Consider the following 21604-nt stretch of genomic DNA (forward strand, 5'->3'; position numbering starts at 1 on the left):
CCAAATACCCGAACCTTTAAAAAATGCGTAATGGCTGGTCTGCGAAGCAGACGGTAGCAGACAGCGTGCTGTCAAACTAGGCTGTCAGAGTTGTTCAGCCGATATTTTACACGTGAGAAGAGCAAGGAAAGAATACGCAGTAATAGTATTATAAATAAAAAAGTGTCGGAAGGTTCAATATCGTAGAAATGTCGTCGGAAGTCGACGCTTTTGACGATAGCGAGACGCAAATGGCTCACGAGGATCTGGAGGATGACGTGGTCCAGGAGGTCCTGACGATGGGGACAGACCTGCGGCAATATTCCCGACAAATAGAAAAAGAACTCAAAGAAGTCGAGAATAAATCTATTCAAGACTACATAAAAGAAAGTCAGAACATAGCCAGCTTGCATAACCAAATTGATGCCTGTGACAATATTTTAGAGGTTAGTAAATGGCTATTCGATACATGACGATACTTTCTCTCGCTATCACAATTTATTTATTACAGAAAATGGAATCCATGCTACTGAGCTTCAAAACCGACCTCGGCAGCATAAGTTCGGAAATTTTATACCTGCAACGAAAATCTGTAGCCATGAGCCAGCAACTTTCCAACCGCCAGGTCATCCGAGGACCACTGAGTCAATTCATCGAGGACATGACTGTTTCAGAAGCTCTCATAATGTAGGTTGAATAACAGAGTGCTGCACCATTTTAACTATTAAGTTATCAGAAAGTGTGTCATTTAGAACAGCAGAATCTATTTTTTACTGTGTTTTATTATTAGGGGAATCATGGACTGCCCGGTTACTGAGAAGGAATTTTTAACACAGCTGCAGACCTTGAATCACAAAATAAACTTTGTCAAAGAGCAAAGCTTTAAGGAAGCTAAATCTTGCCAAGACGTCAAAGAGATACTCGAGAAATTGAAAATAAAAGCAATGTCCAAGATCAGAACTTATCTGTTGGAACAAATATACAAATTTAGGAAACCAATGACCAACTATCAGGTTCCGCAAAATAACATGCTCAAGTATAAATTCTTCTTCGAATTTGTTTTGGCCAATGAAAGAAATGTTGCTGAAGAAATATGTGGGGAATATGTCGATACGATGAGCAAAATTTATTACTCTTACTTCAAGTCGTACTCTTCGCGACTCACAAAACTGCAGGTGAGAAAAAATTAGACATTTGCCTTTGCAATATACTTTACTAATCTTTGTATATGTGTACTCTAATGTTTTCTAGTTCGAAGAAGCTGCCACCAAAGATGATCTGATGGGCGTTGAAGATACAGCTGGCAGAGGGATCTTCCACAAAACTCCCCTCAAACATCGAGGCACTGTTTTTTCAATAGGCACCCGAGGAGATGTTCTCAATTCTCAATTAGAAGCTCCAATAATTGTGCCGCATACTGCGTCTAAGACTAGGGTTCGCTTTTTATTATTCAAGAAGATTTATAACAATCATAGGTGAATCAATAATGTATTTCATTCACAGTATCACTACGAAGCTTTGTTTAGAAGTGAACAATACGCGCTCGTGGATAACGCTTGCAGAGAGTATCTATTTCTGTCGGAATTTTTCAAGGTTCGAGGAACTCAGGCGATGGATATTTTCGATCAAGTAATTCAACATATTTTTCCCTTGGGAATTGCAACAATTAACGAATGACATACGGGATAGAATTGTAATTTTTCTTTTATTTTTCGATTAGGTGATGGGCAAGACCTTGCACCTGTTACTCAAGAACTTGCAGTCCTTTGTAGATGACTGTTACGACACTATAGCTCTCTTTCTTTGCTTGCATTTGGTAATGCGGTACCAATTGACTTGCCATAAACGAGCTGTCCCTGCACTAGACAAGTATTGGGATAATCTCACCTCAGTTATTTGGCCAAGGTAATCTCATCAATTCTCTGAAAACGAATGTGCTTGGGATCCATTTAGACTCGTAGCAATTATTCGTTGCATTCTATTTCAGGTTCGAGTACGCCTTTCAGTTGAATATTCAAAGTATCAAAGACTGTGATCCCTGGAAATTGAATAAGGACATAGGACCTCATTACGTGAGTAATGTTACTTCCTATCATTTAACGTAACCACAGATCAACTCTCAAATAAATTTATGTCTTGACTCGCATCTCTATTCAGATTACCAGACGTTACGCTGAATTCAGTGCCGCGATGGTCGGAGTCGGAGAAGGATTTCCATGTGAAGGAGCTGCACAGTTGTTGGCTGAATTAAGAGAAGCAGTACAATGCTTTTTACTTAGAATGGCCGCAGTCTTTGTGCAGAGAACACAGCAATTAGTGTTTCTAATCAACAACTACGACTTGGTCCTGGGAGTTCTTATGGTCAGTTGTCGCTCTTTATCACGGTCTTTCATCGAGAAATCAATAACGAACAAATAATTGTAAAAGTTTCGTTTCTCTGTAGGAAAGAACCAGAGATAATTCAAAAGAAGCTGAAAGCTTCCGTGAAAAATTGAACGCCCGTTCCTCTGAGTATGTTGAGGAAGTGTTGAGCCCTCATTTTGGCGGAATTATACAGCTTGTTAAAGAAACCGAAGCTTTATCTGATAAGGGTCAAGCGGAATATTTTAAGCAGCACGAAGGAACGGCACTGGCTTTAGTCGAGGCTTTTACTCAGTGTTGGAAAAACGAGTTGTCATCAATAAATAGCGAAGTTTTGAGATCGTTTCCAAGCTTAGTTTTAGGAGGCGCATTGCTTCAAAGAACTTTAACTCAGTTTGTTCAGTATTATCACCGTTTGCATAAAATTTTACCCGCAAATGCTAGAGCTCGATTGACAAACATCCATCATATTATGGTAGAGATTAAAAAATATAGAACGAATTATTAAAAATGTTTTTAGAATAATTGTTAATAGCGCAAGTTTCTCAAACGGAATCTCCCCAAAAATTTGTCAGCTGCTACTTGAGTTAGTAAGTATGTCGACTCATGGTCGGTTGGGATTTTAATTATTTATTAATAACTATATTGTATATTCGTTCATATCATTTGTACATAAATATAGATATTATATATAAATATACCAGAAATAATAAAGATTTATTAAAAATTTAATTGACGATTTAAAATTTTTTACACCGGGATTAGGATGATGAGAATGGAGAGGCCTGAGTTTGTGGAATTCAATGTTTATGAAAAAAGTTTGTACATTTATTTAAAAAATTAATACGAACTATATTATACATCCTAGTTGAACGGTTATCATGACTTGGTGTACTCAGTTTTGCACCTCGTTAACTCTCGAGTCTATTCGAGCACCTTATTTAATTTTACGTTCGCGTACATTCAATTTGTATAATTTATTTTATATAACAAGACGATTCTCGTTAATCTGTATCTTCACTGTGATGATAATGGTTGAGAAAGATTTAAGTAACACTTATGGCATATTCATTGAGTTAGTTAACTTTGCGATATCTTATAATCTGCTTTTCTGCTTCTCAAAGAGTAAGTACTTTCCGGTGTTATTTCACGTTACGGAAGATGAACTCGAATAATTGTTCAAATAAATTAAAGAGTTGAATGTTTTGAAGTGTTATTTCAAGACGTTAGTTTTCTCCTTCAATCATAGTTCCGATCGATTTCAACAATGCATACTTACAAAGAGTGCATTCCATATCCCTCCCACAATAGCTGAGCTTGAAATTGTTGTTTGAACGACAAACCAAAACTTTTAGAGTAGCGTATCAACTGCATGAATAACTCCGTTCGTTGCCGGAATGTTGTAAGAAATAACTTTAGCATTGTTTACCTTAATTCGGCCTGAAATGAACAAAAAAAAAAAAAAAATACGTACAATTAGTTTAGGAAAAATTGTACTTATGAATAATGATATTCATAATAATACTAAATGACAATTATGAGACTTGTGCTAGAATTAGCAACGCACAAGACCCAATTTCAAAATTGGAATGAAAATGAAATAAAGCGTTTGCAGGTCTAAAACAAGATTAAATCTGATTATTCACTGGTCATTACCATGTGATTGAAGCAGGCTGGAGGAAATTACTTTGCATTACGAACAAGTGGGTTAATTCTGCTTTACACATACGGCATCTGATCATCTTTCGATCTTTCCAGAATGTTAGTATGTTTGGAGGTAAAAGATTTTAAGATCGTTACAGTCTATAAATAATTGGTTCGGCTGTTTTGATTGATAACAAAGTAATTAAATCTGTAAAACAAATAATAAAGTGCGAAGAAATAAGTAAGGCAATTATCAGAGTTAGCGTCTTATACAAGAGATAAATATTTCTGATTATTCATATAAAAGTCAACGGTCTGTTTCCACTTTGAGATAAAAAAATTCCGTAGGTTTCACTCATTCGAACAAAGTTCTTGTTGACTGAAGATAACGAAATATCTTTGTTTTAATTACAGTAAGTGCAACAAATAAAAGGGAAAGCTCGACAGTCCCTTCCTCCAACCAGCGAACTGCAGATTTTGTGCGGAAACATTCACTGGCCTATTTTCCCAGTGGTCAATGCATTGCAAAGAATTGTGCGACGTTATGGAGAGAATACCGTGTGAATCCGGCGAAGTAAATTCGTTAACATGTATACCTGAATTTTTGTGGATGTGTAAAAATGCCTGAGAGTGAAGGGTTTCCTTCTGCTGATAATATCTCATGCCTGCAGTGAAGAGCGTTGTGGGTATGACGTGCCTCGAAACGATAGCTCTCGCAGCTTCTTGATTATCTTCGTCGTCTAGCCATGGTGGGCTTCCGTTTGGAGAAGCTGATGCAATCATAAATGCATTGTCGGTTGGAGCAAATATCGTGTAAGTCTTTGACCCTGAAAATTATTGAATAACGTGTTTACTGCACAACCATGCAATACGCCGACAATATTTCAACTCTGCATGTCGGATAGCTCAATTGCGTAGGTATGTTGTAATAATTTCCTATTTCATTACCAGACAGAGTTTCCTCCAAGCCAGAGGCGTGCAGCGCTCTCAAAAAGACAGTGAAGCGACGCTCCCGATCTGCTTGTAGTGTTTCTACTAAATCACCGACAGGCAATGGGAACATTACTCTATCAACCGCGTGCGAAATTCCCTGAGGAATTTCGATGTTCTGTTTGTCAGGCAAGACTCTTGCTCCATTGATCGTGGTTACCTTGAAAGAATTATTCGTTTTGATTGAAACACCGAAGTGACAGATCTCACACTGATTACAAATGTTAATAACAATGATTATGGCCTAATATTATCAGGCGTATCTTCCTATAAAAGAGACATGTATACGTATCTAGTTTAGTTCTCAGTTATAATCAAGAAGAAAGGTCACATCGTTTTTGACAGACGTAAAAACGAAGATACGATTGATTGTTGTGTTAGTAAATTGTTCAAGACAGTACCCTCACATCATTCCATTCGACATCTTGCATGTTATACGTGTTTACTCGAAGCTGAGTCCCGGCCAGACTGACTCCGGTCATTTCATCCTGGAGAGAATCGATCCTAAAGGCACCAGGAATCACGTGGTGCAACAAAAGCTGTGACGGGATAATTAGAGATTTATTTTAATGAAAAGTTTGCCAGAATTAATTTAGACAATGATTAACTACTTCATTCCATTAATTATGAAATCTTACTCCGCTCAGAAGTCGGGGATTTTCGCGGAACTTTTCCTCGGCTTTTTCTGGCCCTCCAAGCTGCACCAGTAATGCCCTGAAGGCTTTGTCGGTGGGAACAAATATCGTGTAAGGTCCTGAAAAATTGAAGTGTGGTAACAATTGCGTAAATTCGTTACCGCGATAAAGTTCAGAACAATATCTACGGACCTGAATTATAAAACGTGGTGATTCTTTTTTGACTTGCAGCATTGACAGGTAATACAATTACACCGCGATTTCGGAAAATTGAAGGTAAAAGTGCGTGCAAAAATCGTTTAAAAACACAAGCTTTGAAAATTTAATCTAAGAATTACTCGAATGAGGAATTTCCCAAGCTTGAATGGCATTGCGTCAAGTCACCTCTACATATAGCTTAGTAGATAAAACACTATGAGCACGTGGTACGCAATCTTTTCTAAATTAGTTTTATTAATTCAATCCTGACCATGAGAAGTGGAGCACAAGTTTTAATTGAATATAATATTCTACGTAATTATTCTGTCTCTGAGTAAAAGGTAGTCGTTTCATGATTTTACATTACGAACATGATATACACAGAAGACGGGCACACCTCACCTCAGACGTTATTACACGTGTCATTAGCAGAAAACAAATGAAACTTTAATTACTCCTACGGAATGCCTCGAGTATTCTGGGAGATCTGCAAATAGATCTCCATTTCTCGTATCGATGTTATAATTAATTGTTTCGCAGCGTAATTAGTCAATATATTACGCAATATATCGTAATAGAATAACAACCATCCAGGCGTGAGAATATTAATAGAGAGTGAACGCGCGTTGCCTTAGACTTAACGAGGCAACATCGTCTCGCGAATCTTTAATATTCGTCATGTGTATGGCGCACGGTGTTCGTGGGAAAGTAGTTTCCACAATTTTGTATAAATACAGATAATCGTTGCTCAATTTTTTCATACCATGAATCTACGTAGACACGATGAGTGAACGGATGAAAAAAACTTTCTCACGTTTAATTTACAACTAAAATTAGTGTGATAATTACACTACGATATGTAAAAATTGTAACATAATTTGTGTACGTCTCAGGATGTACCACTTTAACCAAAAGAAGTTTCGGATTTGACTTACCGGTATCGTTGAGAACGGTGTCGAGCCCAGACTGCCCAAGGAACTTGGCCATGGCGTAGAGTCCTTGCCGTTTAAAAATTCTTATAAGATTATCACCGGCCAAATCAGAGGGCGGAGGTATGACAGTGAGGACGGAAGTGGGAGCGAATACGGTACTGCTCTCATAATTTTCTTCGTAAACAACATTCGTCTTGGGCGTGTTGGCTATGGATCTAGGAGACGGAGAAGCCGCAGTCTTCGAGCCAAAGTGGCTGTAAGTAGTAGGACTGAAGTACCTATTCGTAGTATATTCGGCGTAAGTGGAAGTTGACAAAGGCGTCGTCGTCGGATACTGGGTGACAATTTCATTGACCGGAGCCATGGTTGGAATGAAATGGCTCCTGGTAGAAACTGGATACTTGGAAACGTAGGATTGAGTTTGATGCACCGAGGGTCTTGACGTGCTGCGATAAGAGTTGTACACGTGGCTACTTGGAGTGGTGGCCGAAGTGACGTATCTGTCGGTCGCCGATCCGCCTGACGATGAAATCGTGACGAAAGGAAGACGGTCGTTCGAAGACTTGCTGAAATCTGTGTTTTTTCCTGTTTCAAGGACAGTCTGAGGCCTGTAAGTCGTGGTCGGTGGTGGTCCGGTGATCACTGTGGGGACGTTTGTGATCGCTGGAGGTTTCCGGGTTGTAGTTATTGTTTCGGTGACAGTAGCAGTGGTGGGTGAGGGTTTGACGGACGGAGGAGGCAGCTTCAGTTCTCCGTTCTTGATCCTCTCCACTATGGACTCAACGTCCCCGCCATTTTCCTTGTCGGCGTTGCCCTTGACGCCTTGAACCTTGTAACTTCCGTCTGGCTGCTCCTCGAGGACGACAAAAGTGACTTTCTTAGCCGGTGAATTCTCCAAAGGAGCTTTGCCGACCTCTTCCAAGTTCCCGTCAAGCTTGTGCCTCAGTACTTCGAAATCCGCGCCAGGCGGAAGAACACCTTTCGTCAACTCCTCGAGGATCGCGTTTGGCGGTTTGATGCTGGTAGTGGGCAAAGACGATTTGACTACCTCCTTCAGAGACTCCGAGGTCAGCTGAGACTCGACCGAAGGTAGGCTGTTCGGTGCGCGAATGACCTGCACAGTTTTTCCATTCGGGAGTACCAGGTCTCTGGTTGAAATGTTCTTGGCTGCTTCGTCGTCCGGGGACTGGAGCAGAGCCAGTTTCAACTGCCTCAAGAGTGCTTCTCGCTGAGCCGACGACTGAGATGACTTGCTCTTGGCCGAAGATTTCTGCCTGGTTGCACCGGCCGTAGGCTTTTCGGTCTGGTAGATAATCTGTATCTGCGGCTTGGACTTCCCGTTCTGCGAAACGCTCGATGTGCCTTGCGATTCTTGAGCTTCTATCAGGGACAAAATGTCCTTGGGTATCTCCTGCTTGTCGTTGACCAATTTGCCACGAGCTGTTGCACGAGATGTGGGACTCGGCGAGGCTTCAACGGTCGTCGTCCTCAGCGTTGTCGTCGTCGCAACTGGAGGGCTGCTTGTTGTGCTGGAAAACTTCTTCTGATGACTAGCTATCGCCTTCAGGAACAGATCGCTTTCTGCCGCGGTGATCTTCCTTGCACTTGGCGAGGACAAGAGCAAGGGCGAAAAGGTTGATTGGAACGGAGAAGGAGTCGTGGTGCTGGTGGTAGTTTGCAGTTGTTGAAGTTGCTGAAGCCGCAGGAGTTCTTGCTGCCTTCTGAGTTCCTGCTGCTCGGCCAACAAGCGTTCCCGCTGCTTTTGAAGGAACTCGAGTTGTCTCTGTTTCTCGAAGTAACTTTGAAGCTGGATATTTTGACCGTTGTTTAAGAGCGGCTGGTTCAAATTAAGATACTTCGCGTTGTTGATGGGCAAATTTTGATACTGACTAAACTGCGGCTGGGATTGAAGGATCTGCTGAAATTGTTGCTGCTGTTTCACAGCCTGAGGCTGATACTGAGTTTGGGCCGTCTCAAAGAAATTTTGTATACGTTGCTGGTTCGAGTTTTGCCGCTGCTGCTGTTGCTGCAACTGCAGTAGCTCCTGTTGCTGTTTCGCTCTGTCAACCTTATATTTTGCCAAGGATGGGAATGGCGATGTGTTCTGGAGATTTTGAATAGGGTTTGGGACTCGGCCAAACCTTGACTGATGCTGCTGAACATCGCTCAGAATCTGTGCTTGTTCGGACGGAGACAGTTGACGTTTGTGAAGATCGGACGAGACGCTTTCCTGCAAAAAAAAAAAGAACGAACAAATACACTCGAGGTCAGCGCTACGGTTAATCATTGAACGTAAAGAAATTCACTTTGCGATTTTATTCTACAAGTATAAGACAACGAGATCTAGAAGAAAGAAAATGATCAATTATACTCTTGCGTAATTTCTCCGGAACATTCGACAGAAATAGCTCACAAATTAGTTAGGGTTAAGAAATTTAATGAATTGGTATAGGCAGTGTTCATCGGAGCAGATCACGGCGCGCGGGCTTTGAGGAAAGACAGAAAACGTTATAATAAAAACTGTAACAATTTCCCACCGCAGATGTCGTCATGGGGATACAAGGATTGCATACCGATTCTTGCTGCATTGTAGAGCGTTGGTGAAAAGTTACACGAGCGAAAGAAGATATATCACATGATCGATTGACCGAATGAATATGGGCGCGGTTACGGCAGTTAAGAAATAGTCTGGACTATTCCATATTCTTTACCGGATCACTAATATTGTTCTACTGTAGGTATACACGTATTATCGTGCGGTGCATAAAATTTCCAGATACTTTCACCATCTTATTTCTGTTACAGCCTCAACGCTCCCATCAATTTCACCTGTCCGAGTTGCAATCGTAAACAAATTACAATAGTCATCTGTGCAGATAACTCGAGTCATAACAAATATCGTGTATTTTATATGCAGCGGTGCATTATACGTAATATAATTTAAAATTATTTACGGATCAATAAAATCACGGCGTGAATAACAAACGGTAAAGCAGTTGATGGAAATTTCATGTTCCAAAGTTTATGCAACGGAAGCTATAAACGATCAATTTATCATTTGTGTGCGAAATGGATTCTGCTTTAACGGAAACGTTCAACGTTCCACACTGTTTAACCGTTAAACAAATACGATTTCAATTTTACAATGCATAAATAACTACCGCATTCGGCCCTGATAAAAGGCCATCAGTAGAAAAATCTTTTTGTTTGTTTTTGGAAAAAATTTAATGTACTTTCTCTACATTTTTTCTGTTCCAGGATTATTGAGAAAAATTCTACTGCCGGAAGAATGTCGATGGCTTCAGTCTTGCAAATCATACCCTTAATTTCATTCGTTTGTATGACTTCACACTACGGTAAAGTTATGAAATAATTAAGAAATAAAAAAAATGCCTATCCACGAACGTACAGCATCTGTAATTATACTGCTGACGGAGAAATCTAGTTTTACACCTACTGTACTTTGCATCGATTGGTCCGAGAGCAGCGAGGTGAACGGCGAGAGAAATATCAGGGATTATAGATCAGCAAACGTTAACCCACTGACGATAAGAATTGCACCGCGCCCACGGGCTTGTTTTGCAAATAGCTTCATGCACCTGTAAAATACCGCAGAAGTCTGGCCGAGATTTTACTTCGGGCTGAAATTTTATTACAGTAAATCGTCGATCGGTTCGAATTACAGGCTGGACGATTCAAGGCGAGTATAAATTTTCAAAATCGCTGCAAGGCTCCAAGCATGACGGTGTACAGGTCGAGTCATCCGAACCGAACATAAAACATTCCCCTGCGGTACAGAAAATTTTGAAATCTAGGAACGATTGTATCTCGAAGAGATTCCCAGGAGCTACGTGACCATTAGCCGCAACTATCCCATGGCGTGCGGTATTTAAATATGGTTAGTATAATTCCCTTTCACGTGATGCCGAACGTTTCGTAATCGCATCCCGCGAGCACTCAGCGTCCAGTTGCATACAGTTTTATTCGTCGACGGCTAGCATGCGTAATAATTATTTCCCTGGACTACGGGAGGTGGATTATGGATGGATGGATGGATGGCGGACTGAGGCCCAAGGATGTAAACTCGCGGCTGCATGCATGCAAGCTGTCTGATTGAAAATTATGCAATAAAGACATCAGGAACCGGTACGTATCGGACATCGCACTCTTAAAACAGATTATACATTTACTACACATTTGCTGTGTAAAAAAGTTGTCAATTAACGAAATCGGCTTGAAAATTTACAAATTTGTCACAGCGACGTGAATTACTGTGTATTTGTTTTGAATTTACAATAAAAATTGTTGATTTTACTAAATTTTATGAAGATAGGACAAAAAAGTAATTTGAATTTACTAAATTGTGTGGTAAATTTATTGTATTTGTAAATCGAGTAAACAGTATGTAAATATATGGTGAATTCAATGTTTCGTATCCGAATGAAACTTCGAATATTGGTTAGGAAGTTCCATAGAGTAATTTTTAACAGTGCGTGTGTAAATAAAATATACACTTTATATACGCTATTTTCAAGGTAAATAAGTAAACAAGTCGCGATGCTTACACCAGAGTGCAAGGTGCGATATTTTTTTAGTGTAGTTCTCTCGAACCGGAATATCAGGCTCCATGAAAATTCAACACCGAATTATCAACTCTCACCTCTTCTGCCAGTCAAATAAACGGCAAGACGCACACGAGGTTGCTTTGATTAGGATATTATGCAGGGTTTGCGTCGTAGATTAAACAACGACGCTCGTCATCCGTACGCGCAACTTTCTTCAACGGAAATTTTTCTCGTGCCGTATTAACATTCGGAAATCTTATAGCTACACGCGCGGAATCCTGAATACAAATATCGCTTGGTGCCTAATTGTTCTGCCCCATTAAACGCTGATCAAATTGTCAATGAAATTACACCCCGAGGATGTAAACGTAAGAATTAATTACCCTTGCGTAGCTGATTAGAAGAGAAAGTGCGGTAAATTACTCACGTTTGCGGTATGTCTAATTTACATTCGGATTTAACGGTCTTACTCGTAATTGAACGCAAACAATTTTTCAAACGGAATACGTTGCGCTGTTATGGGGAACGGAATTTGCCAGATACCGATGAAGATTAACGCCCGACTTTCAGGAAAAGAACTTTGATGTACGTCGTTGGATAATTTGTCAGGTGAATAAAACCGACAAATAATTCTTTACACAGTACTGAAAAATTCGTACGTAAGTGTATCGTCAAAATTGAAACTAGTGTGTAGCATAAATTTGATGATTTTTTAATCGAGGTATGGTTCGTACGTTTCAATTTGAAGAGTCGGCATAAATATCACCGTGAAGTAAAAACTGTTCAACCGAGCCCGTTCATCAATCGGCGATCCAGACGGACTTGCGAGGACGTTCTACTGGTTAACGATAAGTGCAACAGCAGCGGCAGCAGCGTGTAGCAATGAGCGAAAGGCGATCGCAAAACGAGGGACCGTCTGCCCGGAGGCTGCAAACGGACTGAATCCAATTTTAAATTCACTACCGGGAAAGTGAGAAAGAACCGTAGCAACGAGCCTCGACAATAATCGAGAAGCTCTGTCCGCAAACCATATTCGAAACGATTCGGAGGATATTATAAACACGTTGTGCAAAATTAGAGGATCAGCGAATCGAAGACTCGGGTCATCTGCAGGGACCTGACTCGATCGTTTCCTTTTTTACCGCCGCATCTTTATGCCCAATTTTTCATTCATTCATGCCGGAAAGTAATCCCGAGCTACGTCGACGTATTGTACGGTTTGTATACCGAGAAATGACCGCTATACATTATACACAAACGCGTACTTTTCCTTTCTTAAACGTTTCGCCGAGAGCTCGGTATTTCCGGTTTCTCTCGTAGTTTATTTTTAGTGAAAGGATGACCCGCGTCTGTTAAACCGAGAGGCAGAATGACCTAAGGCAACACTTGGAAGTCCACGTCACGGCGCCGCGCCTCCGGCCAACGTAAATTGTAAATTGGATCTTGCGGATTGCTCTGGAAGATTCGATAAATTTATTTCTCACTCGTAATATTCTATTTGTATACGAGAAATGTTGCACTTCCAGTTTTATTACTCACGCATCGTTGTATAATCATAGTTTATTTTTCCCATTTACCCGATAGATACTTGTCCCCGATAATTATTTATTCATTTTTTATTATCGCTGTAACGACGGTATAAATTCCGGTGTAATAAAACTTTCCAGGCAAGAATTTCAAGTCCAAAACATGTCCGAATTTAATTTTTTTATTTTTCTCAACACCTTCACGTGATATAATCAGAGAATTTATACAAACTGGCTGAAACTAATGTAACCAGTATCGTTTTCAGGTTAAATTATACGTATTTGTCAGTTACACCGATCGAGCTTAGAACCTAGAACTTAAATGATAATGTTTTCAACGATCCAGCAGCGTTAACTTCCTTCTAAACGCGCTTGATTATTATATCCGCAACAGGAGAAATCTAAGATTGAATCACGGTACACGTGTGTAAAGTATAAACTTGTGACTAAAAACGTATCTACAAATAATAATCTTAAGTGCCTACACATAACCGATAGTCATCATAAAACTGCTGTCGATAATAATTTTCACAGCTCTTTCTTCCACTCAAGGAAAGTTGGAGGTAAGAGGAGAGAGAAAGAGAGAGGAAAGAAGAAACGTACAAAATATCAATATGGGTGCAAGATCGCGATTACCACCGAAGAAAGTTACCGTAATATACTCTCAATTATCGTACATATTGGTATTTTTCGTCCAAACTTCCTCGACGACAATAAAGCCAAGGAGTATAAATAATCGGTACAAGTCGGTTTGTACCAGCATGTAATTTGATATAATATATTACACATATGTACATACATGCATGTACGTGACAGTAACCAAGGGTCGTGTAGGCTGACACGTGACGGTATTCTTTGTTTTTTAAAAGAAAGTTCAGCCAGAGAAATGTGATGTTCGTATAGTCATTATAAACTAACGTCGACTCGTCACGATTATACACTCAGATGAACTTCAACACATTCAACGATCAAGAAATTGTATATAATATTAAAATACGTGCAGTTCCATGGTTTTAGTTTCAGTTTATATACCTAAGCAGATTGCGTAGGTATGTCACGTACATGTGAATATAAAATTTTGATCGCCGTTACTTTATTTCTCATCCTCATCAACTGATAATTACTCGATAAATTACAATCACCACTCTACGTAATATTTCGGTAGCTTGAACGGATTGTCGTGGTTTTTAAAACTCGGTCATAGGCCGGTGTTCGTGTTAATCGTTGACCTCAATACCGACGAGAAAGAATAAAAAGAAAATAAAAACATTTTTTAAAAAACTACTACGAAAGTACACGTACGTACGAACGAAGAACTTTGACCTCGTTCACGTACACGCACGCAATTCGCTGGTATTATATCTGGAGCCATTTGTATCTGTACAGCAGTCGCTACCGCAATTAGTCGTAAAAAATTGTTTACTTTTTTTTTCTACTTTTTGACACAGCTTGATCGCATCTGCACGAAACGTAGGCCATGCACGCGTCTATATTTATACAGTTTGTAAATTTTCATCTGTTGTATCTTATAACGAAGATTGTTCTCGCGTGCCTTGCAGTTTTGCAAAATCGTACTGCAAACGGCAAAGTAACAGAGTTTGACTAATATATTCGTTAATTAAAAAGAAGAGATCCGCATTTGACGGACCGTTTACAGTCAGGAATTACACAGGAAAAATGAGCATACGTGTTACGATTCGTATATAAGGAAATATTTGCAAAGAGAAAAAGAGAAAAAATTGCGAAAGGCATCTTATAGGTATTCGCGAATTGCATTCGTGCATGCAGTTGTAACGCGATTCGTTACTGACGTAGAATACGAAGATATATCGCTCCTCGCACGTAATTCTGGTCATTAATAAATTGCTTAACTTCAATACTCGAGCAAATTAATCCCGCTGCACGCTTACTTCTAGGTATACATATAATAAGATACGCAAATGGTTTAAAATGTAAATTTCTCGTTCCACATTCATACCTGCAGTTAATCCGACGATAAAATCCAGCGAAAGATGAATTTATCATTCAAATATGCAGATCCTGTGTACGGCTGCTTACCCAGAATTATACTCTCGATCTGATTATTCTGCATGGATAATATACGACGAATGTGGGATATTAATTTCTAAAATTCGAAAACATTTTTTCAAATTACGAGCTAAAAGTACGCGAATTCTTTTAAAAATATCAAGTTCTGGTTACTGGTCAGCTCAACCAACCTCGGAATATGTCTGCCAGAATATTCCGACAACTTTCGTTACGTTTGGTGTACGATACGATGTAGGTTTAATGAATATTTTTACACACAATGACTGAGCGAAGATACGTTTTTTCGCATTATATATTTCATACAACCGTCAACTCGTATTACATCGGCGACACTTTTCCCGCGTTAACTGAACTTAATACAATTCTGCGAACACTGTACGAAGATTAGGAGGTGTTACGTTTTTATAAAAATCAGAATAACAATCGTGTGGAACAAAGTTAGGATATAATAAAATGTAAATTCGAAACTCATCCCAAAGTCTTTATTATGTCGCGCCTAAAATTTATGAATGTGTAACTGCTTACGGTACATTATTCCGTGTAAATCTTATATTATACGTTTGGGATGTACGTACATTACCTGCGTATAACGCAGGCGTCATGGGATCGGAGATGAACTTTCTTTACACCGCATTACGAATACAACGTACATACCTATACACAATAATAAATTCTTCTCACGATTTGAATAAGATAGCACACCTCGTATTATTACTCTACAAGCTGTTGTACGTGAACGTATGAAATATACGAACGTCTATTATATTATGCATCATAAGAGCGCGGCTTTTGCCGTCGAAACTTTTACTTTTAATTGACGGAAGCAAAAGGAAAAAACAAGGAAGAAAAAATTCATACCGTCTAAGGTGAATTTTTAACCAATTCTTGCGAGTAACGATCGTCTGGGAAAAAAGAACTGCGAAAGGTGTTTTTCGCAGCGAGCTTTCTTTGCATTCAAACTGCACTCTCGTGCCGAATTTGCCACTTTTTCGCGTATCAATATATCGGCACAGATTTGATCAGCGATTCGGGCCGATGTAAAGACGACGACGCCGAAAAGGTGGTTGGTCGAGTCGTTTCGATCGCGGGGCGAAGAAGGCGTTCGTTCTTTGGTTTCTTCGTTCGGGTGGTGAAAGTATTACGACCGACAAACGATGCCTCCGTAGCTGGGAGTCTGCAGCAACAGGTACGAAGCTCGGACATCCTTCACCTTCGCGCAATTGTTCCGTATCGCCGTAACCAGGAGAGAGGAGATGAGGACAAGCACTCGTTCAAGTGGGAAAGCGGCGAGAGTATCACTTCCCGCTTCTCACTCGATCCGATCATCCGATATCGCTGTATCGGGAGACAAGAGTCACGGGTTACGATGTGTTCGCGGAGTGCGGAAGAACACAGGGGATGGGAATTGAAGTTCCGAATTATTTGATGGCGAAACTTGAAGTAAAGAAATCAAACTTTGACGAGACAGCGAAGAAATACAAGATTCCGGAAATTCAAGTTACGATAGAGCAAAGTTCCGAAAATGGAAACATACTCGTACGGCGTAGTTTACATAACTGGTAGGTGTAAAAGATCAGGATAACCGAAAATCAGAATGACCAGGATTCAGAACGTGAAAATATCGTAAATCCAAAACAGAGAGAGCTCAAAGTGGCGAAATTTCACGAAGCCAGAAATTCACGGATCTGAATATTTGGGATCATTCGGAATTTCGATGCTTCGGATTTTTAAATTTTCTCATCTTCACGCTTTCGGAACTTTGACTTACCGGAGTTACGTCGGAATTTAGCACTTTCGGAACTTTGATCGTCGGGTTTCGGACCATTCGAAACTTTGTCGTCTCTCCAAAGTTTGATTGCTTCACTTTAAGTTTCGCCAGAAAACATTCGGAATTTGGCTCTTTCGGAACTTTTCAAATTTCGGAATTTCAACCACGCCCGGAACACAGCACTGCAAAACTTCGAACTCCGGCTCAAAGGACCGAGAAGATTTCGACCCCGTTTTCATTCACCCGGAATCAACTAGTGACGTAATAAATTGACCAAACGTTGCACGGACAGAGATAGAGGGAGAAAGACAGAGAGAAAAAGAGAGGAAAATAAGTACTACAGGAAGGAAACGAGAGAAAAAAAAAAAAAAAAAACTAACTGACAAAAACTACGTGGAAAGTTTTATAGCGGATTAAAAATCGTGAAGAACAATTTCAATGGCTTAACGTTCTACGTCCAACGATTACACCCGCAATTCGCTGACAAGTCGAAACACCGTCGAGCTTCGTTACATGCTAAATACATTTATAACGATCGTAAAATAAACTGACAACTTTTTTTTTTGTAGTCCAGTCATCGATAAATGGCAGGTGAAGCGGAGTTGATAGGTTCACGCTCGATCACGATTGCGTATTGTAATTACTAATTCGAGACAGGGTCTGAGGTAATTGAAATTTCTGCCGTTTCAGACGGGACGGCTGGGCTGTGGCCGATGATCGTACATTTCCGCGATTTATCTTCGTAACCGTGATCGCTGCGTGCCTTCCACCCGTTTCAAGTGTGATCCACCCACGGTAAAAAAATGTATCCTGTTAATTACGACCGCCCTAATTCCATCAAATGATTGTACAAAATTGGCTCGCAATCAGTCGATCGTGCAAAAATCTGAGCTAGATCACACCACAATTTTCACCTATCATAGTACAATCGGGTACAACTTTTTCACCGTGTTACGCAACATGTTTCAGACTATGCTAAATAACGCGCGACACAAACTCGCGAATTTACGATCTGATGATATATTTACACGCATGGAAATGGATTCGAGAAGATAATTATCGTTCAGCGAAATTACCAAATCGGTAAAACTTTCCGCATATGTAGGTATCGGAAAGAAAATATAGCATTTGAAATTTGTTTGCATCCAAGCTGCGCGATGTTATATAGAAAGTGTCGAGACGACACGTCTTCTCAAGCACCAAGTTCATACTCTCGCTACAACAAGATGCGAGACGAAGATAGGATGATATGGTAATCGTGGGTGTAAAAGTGGCGTTGTTAAAACTCCGGCAGAGTCGAGGTGAAAACGTCTCGCGAAGTAAGGAAAGGAATTGGAGGGGAGTTCGGATCGGAAGAAAAGTTGCTGATGTTAGTAAGGGGATATAAAACGAGAGGGAGGCTTACGCGCGTGTAACGGAAACAAAGGCGAGCCGGAAATCGTGCGAATTACCGTCGAAATATAGACTTCCGTTTACACGGACAGCCGAGGACAGCCGAGTTGTACACTGCCGGGAAAAGGGGGGAGGAAGGAAGCGATGCCGGAGAAAATTTCATCGCCAAGTGTTGCACAGGGATACCTACTCGTTCGTATTACACGCAGATGAAAATTAAACGCGGCGTCACTTTACATGGAAAAAGGAGAAGCGAGCCTAATTCCAATATCTCTCGGGTCTGATTTATGTCAAGAAATGCATGCGTCAATTTCATTTTTTCGTATCGTGAGATTCGTTGCAATCATCCGATTGCAAGCCTAGTAAGCATATATTACAATGTAGTACCGACAGGGAAACAGGAAGGTTTTTTTTTAAATTTTAACCATAATTATTCGAACATAATGAATTTGTCTTTGCTGAAGAAAAATTAAAACGAAAGTCGTGATCGGTCATGAAATCAACTCCGTGTTATATTTGAATTTTTTCTTCTTCCGCGCGATCGTAATTTCTTTTTCTAATTTAATATTGTTCCAAGACCACGCTATAATATTACAGAGGATCGAGTCTGTAAAGAAAGTTGGAGATATTCAAGTGACTGCATAAAATTTGCAACTGGTCGAACGTTATTTTCTAATTATCTCGAACAATTGTGCGGAGAAAATCGCAGAAAATAACACAAGCGGTATTGCGAAAGCGACTGTGTGATTTCAAGTATCTGTTAAAAAAAAAAAAAAAAGCAGCAACAACGACGACAAGAAAAAAAAAAAGAAAAAAAAAAGAACCGCACGTAGAAAGTTTCGAATTTTCACTGAATCAAAAGCGAGTCTACGCAATTAATCTTTGCGTCGCGAATTGATGTACAAAATCACGATGGAAAAAAAAGTAACCAGTTTTAAAGCAGCGCAGAATTTTTCAAGACTTAAACTCCTGGACTGAATCCGAAATCGTTGCGGTAAGATCTTATCTCTAGGATTGAGATAGATGAGATTTGAAATCCAAGTTGTTGAAAAAAATACAAACTACAACAAAACAAAGATGAGCCGCACGGTTTGAGACGGCGAGATCTCTCGGACCGGAAAGTAGATCTCTGGCACGTTCACCCACTAACAGAGTGACTTCGTGACCCTCCGTTAAACACGCGCGCACATCGCGGCAAATTACGCGTGTGTGAAACGTATTCCTTGTAGCGTTTGGCGATGTTCGTTATTCGTATTTTCGTATTTTCGTATTTTCTAAATCGAATTATTTTCAGTTTACTTTGTTTCGTAGTTGGGATTTTGATGCGCTCTTATCGATATTACAGTAAAAATATCGATACTACTGATTATCGAGTATGTAAAATATCGATGAAAACTATCCATTTTTTCACCTCTATAGTTATCGATAGATATCGCCCAGCGCCAATTCCTTGTCGTTTTTTCGCGTGGTCCGGAAGCTCGGGATTGAATTTCAATTTTTGTGCAAAAGAATTTCGCGACATTGAAAAGTCTGCGGATGCGAAGTAAGCCGCATTAATCGTTAATTCCTGCCGTGGTGCAGCTCCTCGGCAATTTTATAATTGCTAGATTTCTCTCACAGAGTCGTTTAATCCGCGCCTGAGAGTGTACTTATTTCCGCTCAATAAAATCACCGTTTCGGCCTTGCAATTTTGGCGAAAAAAATCAGGCGGCAGTATCAATCCCGTACAATTCATTTCCCACGCATGCATCCGCCTGCAGCGGAAGTGCACCGGGGGAGATAGAAAGTGCAAAGAAAGCACGACTCGTTGTCGAAGAGGTCAGTGATTTTTAATCGAGGGGGACGAGAGCGGTCTCCTGACTCGCGGGAACAATTTTTACCAAACCTTTACCTTTTGCCATGTCGCAGGTACAAAACGAAACGTGATTTCTACCGGAAGGGCATCACGCTCCGCGTCGATTAAGCCGCGGCTAAACCGTGACGAAATTACACCTTTCAGGATAAACATTTTTACCCGCATACGAGACTTTTTTCGCAGCACCGAGAAAAACGTCGCGATTTTCAACAAAGTCGCGGTCGCTTATGGCAATATCGGGAAGAAATTCGGACAGGTTATAAAATTCGATTTTTTGTTTTGTTACTTCTTTTTTTCACCTATAAAATAGAAGCTGACACGCATTGTCGCGACTATTATTAGGTGCCTGATTTACGAGGACCGGAAGAAATGGGCGCGGAAGGTTTTTAAAAAAAGATACTTTGCCAAGGGTTTGATTTTTGAATAAAGTTTTCATCTTGCAAGCTTGATGAATTTTCAAACTAGCGCCAATCTGGTGCCGAGGACTGGAAATAATTTGAAAAGTCTTGTATAATTCAGAGACAGGAAGACTCGGTCAAAGGATTTTCCCCTCTTCGATAAATAACAAATACTTACTTGCTCGACGTTTGAAGATTCCGGGTCGAAATGATCGGCAGGATCGGGAGATTCGGCATCGACGAAAACGGCGAGCAGAAGAAGTCCGAGAAGAGTTTTGACACGGATATAGTTCTTCCGTTTTTCCATCGCTGCAACCGATCAGCGTGGCGCAGATTTATCTGATCTCGCTCTCCTTTTCACTTCGACTAAAATCCAACCGACCAATTCACTTCGGGATGTACGAAGCGGCTTCCTTCCCTGGTTCTTCTGGCAATTATTATTCCCGTGTGAGCTTTCAGGCGTATTTAACAGAGCACCGATTACCGACCGACCATTGTAAGTTGAGAGGAACGAGGACGGGGTGAGACTGTCCGATCTCGGAGAAGGTGTCTCAGTTTTACTACCTTCCGGCCGAGCCGCCTTCGGGTGAAGAGAAGAGGAGTGAAAAGAGAAGAGTTGCCCGAGGAGGGAGAGCGGCTCCTTCCTCCGGCGAGTGAATGTGATGTGAACTCCGGGAATTACTCCAATCTCGCAATAATTTGGCTCATTTTTTTCACCGCATAAATGTATCAGCCCCTCGAACAGCCGAAGAGAATTTCAGAAAATCGGGATTGCGGATCATCGATCCAATCGAGATGAAATCCTGCGACATCTTTGTTGCGGCCAAATTTCTTCGTGCGCATAAATCGTGTCCAAAGTTCGATTCTGACTAAAATTTTTTCAAGCGGTATCGAAATTTTCTGCATCATTTTTAAGTACCTTGATAATTATATTTTAATATGTATTATTGATAGTGTGAAAATTGAATAAAAAACGTTTCGATTTCATCGTCATTTTTATCATGACTGTCACGGTGCTGTTTCCTAAGACAGGGACCCGCAGTTATATTATACCTAATACACCGGTGCATAAAAGGCCAGGACAGAATGCCGCGTGAGAAAAAGTGGATAGCCGTAGTCACAGAAAGAATATTGGTGTACAAAGGTATACAATTTAATATATATATATATATATATATATATATATATATATATATATATATATATATATATATATATATATATATATATTTTATACATTTTAAACAGGCAATTACGGCTTGAAACTTTACTTATTCATTTATTTCACTGCCCATAGAGCTCGAGCAGCCAA

General features: G+C 40.2%; 2 protein-coding genes across 3 annotated transcripts; one reads left to right on the top strand and one right to left on the bottom strand.

The window, feature by feature from the left end:
* The first annotated feature begins 13 nt into the window (after positions 1 to 13).
* Positions 14 to 3072, top strand: Vps52 (vacuolar protein sorting 52). Its single transcript, XM_046612540.2, has 9 exons — positions 14 to 425; positions 491 to 666; positions 770 to 1154; positions 1231 to 1413; positions 1483 to 1608; positions 1700 to 1884; positions 1967 to 2051; positions 2137 to 2340; positions 2423 to 3072. The coding sequence occupies exons 1-9, from the start codon at positions 189 to 191 to the stop codon at positions 2846 to 2848; spliced, it is 2007 nt and encodes a 668-aa protein (XP_046468496.1). The 5' UTR covers positions 14 to 188; the 3' UTR covers positions 2849 to 3072.
* Positions 2967 to 21153, bottom strand: LOC124212474 (ras guanine nucleotide exchange factor R). Of its 2 annotated transcripts, none has more exons than XM_046612530.2 (7): positions 20471 to 21153; positions 6743 to 8969; positions 5613 to 5728; positions 5382 to 5513; positions 4933 to 5134; positions 4581 to 4811; positions 2967 to 3780 (listed from the first exon to the last, which is right to left on the bottom strand). In XM_046612530.2, the coding sequence occupies exons 1-7, from the start codon at positions 20597 to 20599 to the stop codon at positions 3692 to 3694; spliced, it is 3126 nt and encodes a 1041-aa protein (XP_046468486.1). In that variant the 5' UTR covers positions 20600 to 21153; the 3' UTR covers positions 2967 to 3691. The 2 variants fall into 2 exon arrangements, with proteins under 2 accessions (XP_046468486.1, XP_046468485.1); XM_046612529.2 differs by having other exon boundaries at positions 5376 to 5513; positions 20471 to 21152.
* Positions 21154 to 21604: the final 451 nt, after the last annotated feature.

This window comes from Neodiprion pinetum, chromosome 2 (assembly GCF_021155775.2).
Source record: "Neodiprion pinetum isolate iyNeoPine1 chromosome 2, iyNeoPine1.2, whole genome shotgun sequence".
NCBI lineage: Eukaryota > Metazoa > Arthropoda > Insecta > Hymenoptera > Diprionidae > Neodiprion > Neodiprion pinetum.

Excerpts from the sequence above, each read along its gene's own strand:
- Vps52 (XM_046612540.2), top strand. The coding sequence starts at position 189 with ATGTCGTCGGAAGTCGACGCTTTTGACGATAGCGAGACGCAAATGGCT. Across the intron at positions 1,609-1,699 it reads CGATGGATATTTTCGATCAA|GTGATGGGCAAGACCTTGCA; the intron begins GTAATTCAACAT and ends TTTTTCGATTAG. Across the intron at positions 1,885-1,966 it reads ACCTCAGTTATTTGGCCAAG|GTTCGAGTACGCCTTTCAGT; the intron begins GTAATCTCATCA and ends ATTCTATTTCAG.
- LOC124212474 (XM_046612529.2), bottom strand. The coding sequence starts at position 20,599 with ATGGAAAAACGGAAGAACTATATCCGTGTCAAAACTCTTCTCGGACTT. Across the intron at positions 4,812-4,932 it reads CTTGGAGGAAACTCTGTCTG|GGTCAAAGACTTACACGATA; the intron begins GTAATGAAATAG and ends AATAATTTTCAG. Across the intron at positions 3,781-4,580 it reads ACACATCCACAAAAATTCAG|GCCGAATTAAGGTAAACAAT; the intron begins GTATACATGTTA and ends TGTTCATTTCAG.